Source organism: Vanellus vanellus, assembly GCF_965231255.1.
Source record: "Vanellus vanellus genome assembly, chromosome: 11".
Lineage (NCBI taxonomy): Eukaryota > Metazoa > Chordata > Aves > Charadriiformes > Charadriidae > Vanellus > Vanellus vanellus.
This window is the reverse complement of record NC_138916.1, coordinates 24573931-24585438: the sequence shown is the minus strand read 5'-3', so window position 1 is coordinate 24585438 and position 11508 is coordinate 24573931. Positions and strand designations below refer to the sequence as shown.

Here is an 11508-nt window from a genome sequence, read left to right as displayed (position 1 = left end):
CCCACCCGGGCATCAAGGCTATGTGTCCCCGCCTCTGGGCGGAGCTTCCACCCCCTTGGCCACGCCCCCTCAAGGAAGTTCCCACTGGAGGCGGTGGCGGACGGTGGCCGGGAGGGTCCGTTTCGCGTTCTCCCATGGCGGAGCGGGAGGATGTCGCTGGTGTTGGGGCTGCTGTCGCACACGCTGAGCAGGGTGCTGTGGTACTCCGGGCTGCGTAGGGGCTGCCATGCCCCCCGGAACCAGGCCATGGAGCAGGACAAGGCGCTCGAGGTTTACGGTGACTGTCGTGGGGCTGTTGGGGGTTCAAGGGTCGTCCCTCGGGGAGGCCTGGGGTGAGGGGCTGTGGGGCGGGGTTGTGAGGGAGTATGGGGCTGGGGTCTGCGAGGGGCCGTGGGCGGGGGACGTGAGGGGCCCTGGGGCCGTTGGTGCGGTGCCCTTGGGGGGTGTGAGGTGGGGGGAGGCCAGGCCTTGGGGGGGGGGGGGGGGGGGGGCGAGAGCTGGGGCTGAGCGTGTGGGGGCCCTGAGGGGCCGGAGTGAAGGTGGCGGCTCTCGCCGTGGGGCGGGAAGGAGGTGCGTTTGGCTTCCTCGAGCATTGGAATCGCTGCCGGGGACGCGGGGCGGGGAGGTGTCGCCCCCGGGGTGCTGGAGAGCCCCGGAGGCGCCGAGGGAAGGGCGAGGGCTGCCTCGGGGACCCGCTGGCTTTCCCCCGCCGCACCGCCGGCCCCGGGCTGCGCCGGGAGGTGGGGTGGATGGCGGTGACCTTGGGATGGAGTATGTGCCATAGTCACTTCGGAACCTGAGCAAGGAGCGTGTGGAGACAACTGTCTCAATGCACCGCTTGAGTGGTGGGTGCTGCTGCCGCTTCCCAGCTCCCAGCGGGTGGGAAAGGGCTGGAGCGCTGCTGGGCTCGCCCAGTCCCTGCGCCGGGGGAGTTACCTCCGTGTTTCCTCACCTTAGGCGGGAGAGGAGCTGGACACACCTGGAAAGGCAAGTCATTCCAGAAAGGTCAGCCGGGTAGTCCAGCAAAAGGGAGATTTCTGTTACTGAATGACTGAGGGGTTTGTAAAATCTGGGGAGTTTCCACCTCTGGAAATGCTGCACGCAGGGTCGTAGAGGATTCCCAAAACATTGTCAAGCTTCAAGGCGCTGTTATTTTGTAGGCAGTCGGGAGTAGCGTGAGGATTTTGTGCAGCACTGTACAGTTTCATCTAAAAAGAATAAAAGAGGAAACAAGTAAAACAAACTCAATTTTAAAACTTGAGTGATGTTTAAGTATAGGCACTTTAAAACATTAGTGCTTCTAAGTAGTAACTTAGGTTATGAACCTTGGGCATGGAAGTAGTCCTGTTGATGTCAGTTCATCTGTAGGGTTATGCTTGCGCAGGATCTTTGCAGAACTAAAGAATCTGTATAAAATTTAGATTTAAAAGACCAGAGACGTCCATGAAGTACTGCTGAACTAAATCAACTTTAGTGTTCCTCTCACTGCTTGATGACGTAACTAATTTCTTCTTTATGTGGGCCTTTTCACATAGAAAGAGGATAAAATTTAAAAATAGAGGAAGAAATGTGTCAGAAAGTACAAGGAAATGTGTATCTGAAGATAATTCTGTTGTATGTATATATGAACTAATTTCAGTTGGACTAGATGATCATTGTAGGGCTCTTCCGGCTGAACTATTCTGTTCTTACGGATAAAACACCACAAGTCATTCCAGTGAGAATTCCCCTGCTTAAAATCAAGTGGGGTTAGATGTTGCAGGATCAAAAACTTTTTCTTTAAGTAGTCTTTCTGTTTTCATTGGGATGTTTGTTTGGTTAGACTTATGTAGTTGTCTAAAACTTCAAGCAAAAAGCGATACTAGAGGCAGAACAATGGAAAAAAGGTAAAAATACCTTTTAGCCATCTGACAAATGAGGTTACTAATCTATTTGCTCGAAAACATTCTAATAAAGCTAGACAGCTTGTTTGCTTTTTACCATCATGATCCTTAATGTAATTGAGGGGACGGTTATAAATTCTTTGCGAACTTGGAACAGATAACATTGTGGCATCTACTGTGCCTTTGAAGTTTGCAGTTCAGCAGCATCGCATCCTTATGATTTGGACAGAGGAACAGGCTGTGGGCTTCAGAATGGTTTGAGCAATTATCTGCTTCCCTGGAAATTAGGGAATGAGGCTCAGTTCTCTCATTCATCCCAAATTTTGTTTTGTGGTACGAGTAATGACACCTTACTTTGGACAGCAAGTGCTTCCCAGCCCTGCTGAAAGGGTTACCTAGGTTTTGAGAGCAATTTGAGTAGCCCTTGCAGGAGGGTGAGAGCTTCGGAGAAGGTGAGGTGAGCACCAGGAGTGAAAGCTTGTACAACTGTACAAATAAAAGTCTTTTCCTCCCTCACAGGTCAGAGACTTTAGGGTATGCCTGCATGGATGGAGTCCAGACAGCCATGAACTACCCTTCCTGCCCGATGGCTTTCTGCTTCCTTCCTGCCTGGAAATAATATAGCAGTATTAGTGCCGAGTTGTGCTACGCCGTGATCCCTGCTGAGAGGCTGGGCCCGTCAGCGTCACGGCAGGAACACACTGAAAGCAGCTTTGCAGCTCCCCAGTTGCGAGCTGGGTGGGTCTGTCTGTACCTGAAGATATAGACTGAAGTGATTTGCCATCCTGAAGGCTGGTGTCATTTTGCTTTCGCAATACAGTTGGCTACTGTAGTAGAGCTATCGGTAGGGTGAGACTAAAAAGAAAATCACTTCACCTAGCTAAAAATATCTTCCCTTTCTTTTTTTTTTCACCTGTTTTTTAAACTGATCTTAACCTTTATCCCTTTAGTTAACTTTTTTGTACCAGAAATGATCGTACCTGTACTTCCAAGGGGGAAACAACTGTATACAAGGCAGAAGCGAGTGAGAGGTGACAGCTGGGAACTTCCTAGGTTTGGATTCCACTGTCAAAATCAGTGTCTCTTCAAGCTATGCTGTGTACACGGCACAGATGTGAATAGGCTACAGATCTCACGGCCTTTCCTTCTATGCTACATTACTCGGCAAACACACTGAAACGCAGAGACTTATTTTTTCGGGCTCTTAAGTAATTTACTGAATTCATATACTCCCTTGTGCATTATTTTTTGGTGTCCTGTAATCAAATATTGTAGCTTTTGAATATTACTTTAAAACCTTTTGCTCTATGGAAAAGCAACAATAAATGTACTTCTGTTTCATTGTACGATGAAACAGAATTAAGCTAATCCAGAACACATTGCTTCTATAAAGGCAATGCTGCTTGTCTTTTTCTATACTGGTATATTAAACCTAGTTGATCCCCACATTTTACAAGCTGAGGAAGTCACTGCTGATATAGATAAATATGAATTAGCGCATCATTTTTGTACTGGCTTTCCCTAAGATGGCTTCAGAAATCTTACCTGTGAGGCCCAGGCTGGGAAGTGGAGAGAACATGAGAAGGAAATCTGACTTGTCCTGTTAAGTTAGATTTTGAAAAACCTGAAAGGCCAGCAAACCCCTCTGAAATCCTGTCTCTATGTGTATCTTTTAGATAGGCTAATACTATATGACCTGTAGCTCTGAAGGTAATACATATCCTTTAATAGGCATGTTTTGATTTCTATTTATTATAATGGGATTGTAAAAATAATAGCAAGTTTAGAACTGGAATGTGAAAAATATGTGCACAGTGAGCAACAAATGCCTCAATTTGCCCAGTTCTGAAGCCACCGACGAGATAACGTATCACTGATATTTACAGCTCTGTCTTTTCTGAAGAGGAGCAAAACGAACAATGCTGGGAAGATGGTTTCCAATAAAAGTACCTTTTATTAAATTCAGGAAAGCTACTTTATTGTTGGTCACTTGTCTTCTCTTTTAGATATAATCCGTACTATCCGAGACCCGGAGAAACCTAATACTTTAGAAGAACTGGAAGTGGTAACAGAAAGCTGTGTTGAAGTGCAAGAGATAGGTGAAGATGAGTATCTGGTTATCATCAGGTTTACACCAACAGTACCTCATTGCTCTTTGGCTACTCTCATCGGTAAGATTTCTGTCTCGTTAAATCTGTAACAATGAGCGTAAAGTTAATTTTAAGTTGTCTGAATAACATCAATCTTTGTTAAAGTTCAGTATTGCTTTGCCAGCAGTTTGACCAGGAATTTCATCTTAAGAACCCTACTCGCGATGCAAACAGACAAAACCTGGGGACATCCATCTATTTTTATCGAGTTAGGGAAACTCTTCAAAGACAGGCTCTCAAAAATCTACTGGGAAGTGATACGGAATTCCTTCTTTATATTCTCCAAATTATTTTAGTAAAGTTAAATTGAAAACTTGTCAGGTATGAAATGAAAAAAAATATGTTAAAACTTTATGATTGTTTCTCTTATCTTTCCCTTACCTTATGGGCTGTTCTCCGTTGCCACACATGTACAAAGAATCCCACGTGCAATCCAAGGTTACAAAAAAAAACCAATCTGGACCATTAGGAGTTTGAAATTAAGTTGAATGAGAATGTACACTGGCTTATTTTGCTTTTTTTCTTCCTTATTATTTGTGGCGAGAGCAAATCTGAAAAGCCACATCTGAGATCTCTGAAATGGTTTGTTTAAACGTACCAAGGTTAGCAACTCTTACCATTATATATCAATACTAAGATTTCTAAGTCTATTTTAAATATTTAAGGGAAAATAAGTCTTTAGTTCAATGAAGTACATGGATTTATGCCCAAATAAACTTTTGCAGCTTTATGTAAAAAGTAAATTATAGGTAGTAAAGCATTAGCATGCCAAAGAGTAATAATTTATTTGCAGTTTGACCCTGTTAGGGGTGTGAGTGGGTTAAGGCTCAGACCTGAGGATCGGTGATGTACGTGTCAAATCTTAAATTTTGTGCAAATCACATTCTCAGCACTTAAATGTCAGTCAGGTCTTTGATGTCTGGTTGATGGCGGGGTTGTTATCGGTGTTGTGTGACCCCTGAAGCACAGTTCCTCACACTGTTACAGGGAAGGGTTATGGTAACTGTTTTAAATAGTTGGGTAGTACATGTAAGAACGTAGGCAGTAAACACGTTGTGTTGGTTTTTTGGTTTTGTTTTTGTTTTTTTCCCAGAATTCCTTATCTGTACAGAGTACTCTAAGCTGGTAGTTCTTTCTGGGAGTATTTTCTGTTGCTGTTACCACCGGCTCAGCCTGAGGACAGACTGGGGCTGCGGTATGGCTTTGTCCGTGCGTAGCTCATCGCAAAGGCAGGCCTTGTGGGGAAACTGTGATGGGCTCGTGGCAGGGGTGTCCCCAAACTTGGGTCTCGCTCCCAAAGGTGGACCACAGCACTCCTCTGCTCCGTCGGTACGTTAGGTGTTAAATAGTGACATTATGAGCTTGAATTGTCCCTGAGTTGTTGGAGGCTTGTGGTCTTCAAGCAATTTACGCTGGATTAGAAAACAAACCAAGCGTTCTTCTCAGTACAGGTGCAGCCACAGTGAGAGCCGGGAAGCTCTGTCAAAAATATAGAAGAAAGATGGAAATGGAGAACTTTGTCTGTATTCAGTGTTTCCAGGAGGTGTTTAGAGACCAGAGACCTCCTAAGCCTGTAAGGCAGGTGTGAGCTTAACTGAGAAGCTACGTCCAAAGGGCCAAACCACAAGTTATTTAGTCTCCTCTGGCTTGTGCTGCTCAGAATACAGAAGGAGAAGGTTGTCGATTATGCTGGTGTTTTTTGATTGTTAAATGTGGGTTCTCTGAAAATGCACCTCAAACCTTGAATTTTACAAGAAAATCTCTTCTCTCTTTTGTTTAAACAGGCCTTTGTTTAAGAATAAAACTTCAGAGATGTTTGCCTTTTAGACATAAGGTAAAGTATCTGTTCTAGAACTTGCTTTAAACGGCATGAATGTATGCCAAGTTCTCTTTAAAAGAGCAGATTCTGCAGGATCAAGTAATTTGCAAGCTGTGATTAGGGCTGGGGTCTTAAAGCTTGTTATTTGCCTACGGAGGGAGTGTTGCAGTGCAGTGTAGCACCTGAAGGGATCTGTGAATAGCTGTGGTTCTTCCTTTGCTTTACTAAAGACCACTTATTGCTGCAGTTCTGAAATACACTGTGTTTCACGGGATTTCCTCACCAGCTGTCATTTGGGTTCTTGCTTGGTGGACGAGAGGGTGTTTTCACATCCAATGTTACAAAGAATCCAAGTCATACTTTTGCCTTGGTGAAAACAAATTTGGCCTTCTGCAATATTTCAATATACCTAAGTATCATAAATGTAAAATATTAATAGTTACTGACTCTGCTGTACCATTTGAGATATCTGAGACTTCTCTCCAGTGGACCAACACTCTGTGAGTGAGCCCTGAAAGCAAGAGAACTACCCTGTTTCCAGCTAGAAACCGGTTAAGGAGAGTTCCACTACTTTATGTAGGCATCATCTAGGAAGGAAACCTTCAGAACAGATTCATTAGAGTTTAGAAGAACTGCAGAATTCAAAACTGGAACTGCGTTGAGGGAATCTCTTTACGACCTGTGTCTTAGGAACTCTTGCATAGATGGGACAGGGGCCTGACCTGGTCGATAGACTGTCCCTAGCGGGGGCCAGCCCTTGCTGTGCTGCTGGAGTGTAAGAAACTATATAGGAAACGAGGGGTTAATATATCCTTAAAACTGTTTTGGTCCTGCCAGGAACTAAGAGCGGACCCTTAATGACAAACATAGACTTTTATAGACCTTTAGAAACCTGCCTGAAATAATTTAAATTATAAATTCATTAGTTTAGGATTTCTGTTATTGATTTTTTTGCTGTGGTTATTTTGTTTTTCTAGTTGCTAGCTTCATCTTTCCAGTTAAACAGTGTAAAGTGAGACTTGTATTTCTAGAAAATTAGGTAGACAGGGATTTGCTGTGCTGGACGCATGGTAACAAATAGGTTTAGCTTCAGTGAGAGAAGATAAAAGGCATAGGATTTGTTTACTTGGTTTTCCTTTGGTACATCAGTTTTATGAGATCTCCCTGCAGTTTAGCGTGTGTGTGGGGTTGTTGTTTTTCCCAGGCCTGTTAAATGTGATTTAGGTCTGGTTAGATTCTAGTCTTATAGTCTGTTCCCGTGCAGGAGATGGATATTGCATTACGCTACCATTTTCAAATAGAATAGTTGTGTTTCTCCTCATTGAGCAAAATTTATTAGGAGTACCTTATTAGGAATCTCTTCCCAAGGAAGCTCATAGCTTGTGAAAGTGGCACTTGCAATTCTGGTGGCTTTTAAACAAATTGTTCCTGATTTGTGGCCTGCAGAGAACTTGTTGGGAAAGTAGTGCCAATTCTCCGCTCTTTTTCCAGTAGCCTAACTGCAATTACTTTGTCACGAGAGCAGTTGATGTTACTGAGGAATGAATGCCTCCACAATTTTGAAGAAAGATGACTGGGCCCTCTCGGAAATGGGGGAGGAGATTGCCTTGTGATTGTGTTGCAGTGAAGTCTAAGATCAGCTCGTCATTGATTTTTGTTGTTTGTGAACGGTTTTAAAAGTGTGAATTACATGCGTTGTATGTGTATTGCACAATTTTTTTCTTCCCTTAATAGAAATATTTAACTGTTAATGTATGCATCTAACATTCCCGATCTCTCCTCTAGCTGGAAATCTACATATCTGAAGGTACACATTCCACTGAAGAAGACAGTAAGTAGAGCTTATGAATGAGTGAGACTGTGGCTGTGGTCTTTTGAGAAGTCCTTTTCAGAAATGAATATGTTGGTAAAGCTTTAAAATGAAACATGTAGTTGAGGCTGTTTCAAAAGCATTGGTACTGTGAACGTGTGCTGCTTGTTGTTGGGTTGTGGTTTTTTTTTTTAAACAAACCAACCCCACAGTTCTTGTGGGTGTTGAGTTGTGTTTATAACAAAAGAAGTTGCTGCTGTGCTGCTGAATAATTAACATGAAGAACTTCCTGGCTGGTTGATCTCGCTATCTTAACACCATCGTAACAAAAATATATGTTTCTCAGTCCATGTTTAAAATAAAATTTATGGGACATCATTGAAATTCTTTCAAAGCTATGGCAAATCACTGTCTTAAACAGCTGTTAAAGCCTTTGTCTGGGCAATGTCCCAGGCTTTTTATTCTTCAGCATTAGATATCTTTGTATGGGAAAAAACAGTTCTTTTCTTTAAATGCCTGGTAATGGAACCTGGAGAACTTGGACTACTGATTTGTCATGAATTTCACACTTGATTTTAAGATGTCATTCTTATATTCTTTTCCTAAGCTAGAAAAGTCACAAAAATGCTTGGTTTCTGATTAAAAGAAAGCTGTCACTATGTACTGTTACTGTATAGCAGTATTTTCTCAGTCTTTGAGCTGGGCACTCGCTAGGTTTGGAAAATCATCACTGCAGTCTGATATCTGCCTTTGTCACGTCGCTGATGCAGTATGTGTAAAGTACCACTGAAAACTGCTTCTGACCTTACTTTTCATGTGATGTTTTGCAGTCAACAAGCAAATCAATGACAAAGAGAGAGTAGCAGCTGCGATGGAGAATCCAAACTTGCGTGAAATCGTGGAGCAGTGTGTTACAGAGCCTGACTAGGAGCTATAATACCCACAGAGTTATCATTTTGATAAATTTCTTAAACTATCTTTGTTTAAAAGAGAAAAGAAAATAATAATAATCAAGGCCTTGAGTTTAATACTTGAGTTCTTTTTATCTTCCATATGTTTTTTAAAAGAAATTGTTTATAAGATAGATTTAAATTATGATGAATTAGTCTCTAAAATAAAGTGGTGTATAGTGTTAAAAGTTTGTAATTTCTGGTGTCCAGAGAAATATTTTATGATTAAAAACAAAACAACACATATGTATTGCCTTCTGATAGACATTGTGATATAAATTCAGTTTTGCAAGTTAAATTTCTACATTGTTTCAATCACTGCACTGTAAAAATAAAACAGATTCTTGTACTGAAGTGCTGCTTTCAGAGTTCAGACACTTTCTTATTTTCTTTTTTCTTTAAGCTTAGCTTTGGATTTCTGTTAGAGAAGGAAACATTTCATTCAGCTTTGTTGTTGACAAACACACTAAAGCTGAAATAAATGCAGAAAAAGAATTCAGAACCAAGGGACTGGACTAGAGCAAAATAGATTTTTTTTTTTTTAATATTTTTTTTTTACTGGGACACTATTCCTGCTAAATCTTTGCTTTTTTTCTCTGTAAGTACATGTTTCCGATTCTGCAGGCTTTGCTTTATAATTATCCTGGGGGTAAAGTGTTCCTGCGGACAAGATCTTGCCACCTTGACCCTGCTTTTCCTTATGGCTCACCTGCAGCGTGGAAGGTGAGAGAATCCCCCAGCCCTTCGTGCCCATGGTTCCCGCTGTCCTCTCTCTTTGTGCTGCCCCCTCACTAATCTTATCCGGAGCATCCGTAGTGTTGCCAGCTCCCGCGTGTTTGCTCACTGGAGAAGTTCCCTCGGGTTAGTTTCTGTGGCAGCTGTGGATTTGACTGTGGATTTGCCTTTCCCTGAAGAATTTGGCAGGTATTTCTCGCTCGGCTGTCCTTCTCCCAGTGGAAGTGATGCTCAGTATCTGCCGTGCCTCGGTGACCTCGGTGGTCAATGTATGCGCAGGGGGAGAGGCTGCTGCCACCCATCTCCTGCCCCGTGGCACCTGAGAAGCTGTTCGGGTGTCCCCGGGGGTGGTGTCCTTATCCCCACAGTGGTTCATGGGGCATTTAGGGAGACGTTCCTCCATCAAGCAGTGATTACTCTCGTGGGCTTGTATTTGGTGAAACGGGGAGGAATCCTTGGAGTTCAGTGCAAACATCTGTTGAGATTTCAGGGATTTGTATCCATTTTAATCCTAAGCCCCATAAAGCTTTCCTGGAGGCACGAAAGGATTGAATGGACTCCAGCTCGGCTACGCGTTATAAACAGCGGGGGAACTTTTTGCCCTTTGTAAAAACAGTATATTGACACTTGTCACAGCTGTGCCAACAAGAGCTCGTAATCTCCCTGTGTTCAGTGCCAAAGTTATCTCAAAAAAAAAAAAAGGGAGGGGGGGGGGGAGAGAATCCCCTTTTTTCCGTAGGTTACTGCACATCTGAAGAACTGTCAGTTCTAGTGTGCGTGTGGAAAATTACTTTCTTAACTAGTTACTCAGCTTCAATTAAATTTTACTTAATTTTCAAAAGCCTTCGTGCCCTCATTGCTCACCCTGAATTTATCTTGGGGGAAGTACGTATGGCCTTAGGCAGCACTTTCTCCAGATGCTTCTGTAAAGTGTAATTAGACATAAGCTTATTGCTGTGTCCGCTACCTCAGGTGTTCAGCAGAATGTGAAGGGAAATAGCTACTTGGTGTTTGCATGGGAAACTAAGAACTTGGTACTGTTTCCAAAATAAATAAAGAACCCACAGACTTTTTTTTTTTTAAATCCTACTTCAGGCAAAACCTAAAATCTGTGTATTTAGACTCCTGCTGGAGTGATCTGTCATGAAGTGTCCCGAAAGATGCATTTTGCAAGGTTTTCTCTTGGTTTCTGTGGGTGGGTTGGTGTTTATTTTCAGCTGGGAAGACTCATTAAATGGTTAACTACTTCTGTAAAATAGTTTATTTTCTATGAAAAGCAGTTGGAGAGGTGTTCCTATGATAAGGTTCCCAGTTTTGCTGTGCCGTGCCATTAAAACAGAAGTATGGAACAAGAGTAATGTTTTTCTTCCCCACTCTTTACTCTGTAATAAGCTAGTTAGATGGTAAGTGTTGCAAATGGTGGTTTCAGTAAATGCAATTAGCAGTTCAGTTCAATATAAAGGATTTATTCTGTGTAGTTACTTGTCGTCCTCATCAGCCCAGCACTTCTAATACAACTCTTCTTCCAAAAATTTGTGAATTGCTAACCCAGGATGTGACGCTTGTGCTGTTCCTTGCAACTTCTGGGTCTGTTTATTGCTCCATGAGACTCACTGTCACGTGTCGTATCCAAAAGGGCTTCAAGGCAATGTCTGCAATCTGCACCAAGTCAGTTTAAAAGAGAAAAATACTGCATATAGAAGAGTCTCTGTTTCCATTTTAAAATTAAATCTAAACTGACTTTGCTTCTATTAACTAGAAGCGATCTGTTTTTTTTTTTTTCCTTTTCAAAAGGAGAAATACAAAAGCAAAGCATTTTTTAACTATTACTGATTTCTGGAGAGAAAGAAATGAGCAGAGCTAGAAGTGTTTTGGAAGTGTTCTCCCACGAGGGGGAGTGTTTAGGAAAGATCACAGAATGGTTTGGGTGGGAAGGGACCTTGAAGCCCCCCCAGTCCCCCCCTGCCCCGGGCAGGGCCCCCTCCCCCCAGCCCAGGCTGCTCCCAGCCCCGTCCAACCCGGCCCTGAACCCCTCCAGGGATGGGGCAGCCACAGCTCCTCGGGGCACCCTGCGCCAGGGGCTCACCGCCCGCACGGGGACACATTTCTCCCTCACATCTCATCTCAATCTGCCCTCTTCCAGTCTGAAGCCATTCCCCCT

At 43.1% G+C, this 11508-nt stretch overlaps 1 protein-coding gene across 2 annotated transcripts; it reads left to right on the top strand.

The window, feature by feature from the left end:
* The first annotated feature begins 104 nt into the window (after positions 1 to 104).
* CIAO2A (cytosolic iron-sulfur assembly component 2A) lies at positions 105 to 8966 on the top strand. 2 transcript variants are annotated; one of them, XM_082488533.1, is made up of 5 exons: positions 105 to 277; positions 3890 to 4054; positions 5818 to 5867; positions 7638 to 7683; positions 8493 to 8966. In XM_082488533.1, exons 1-5 carry the CDS (start codon positions 151 to 153, stop codon positions 8588 to 8590), a joined length of 486 nt encoding a protein of 161 aa, XP_082344659.1. In that variant the 5' UTR covers positions 105 to 150; the 3' UTR covers positions 8591 to 8966. The 2 variants fall into 2 exon arrangements, with proteins under 2 accessions (XP_082344659.1, XP_082344660.1); XM_082488534.1 differs by lacking the exon at positions 5818 to 5867 and having other exon boundaries at positions 8493 to 8620.
* Positions 8967 to 11508: the final 2542 nt, after the last annotated feature.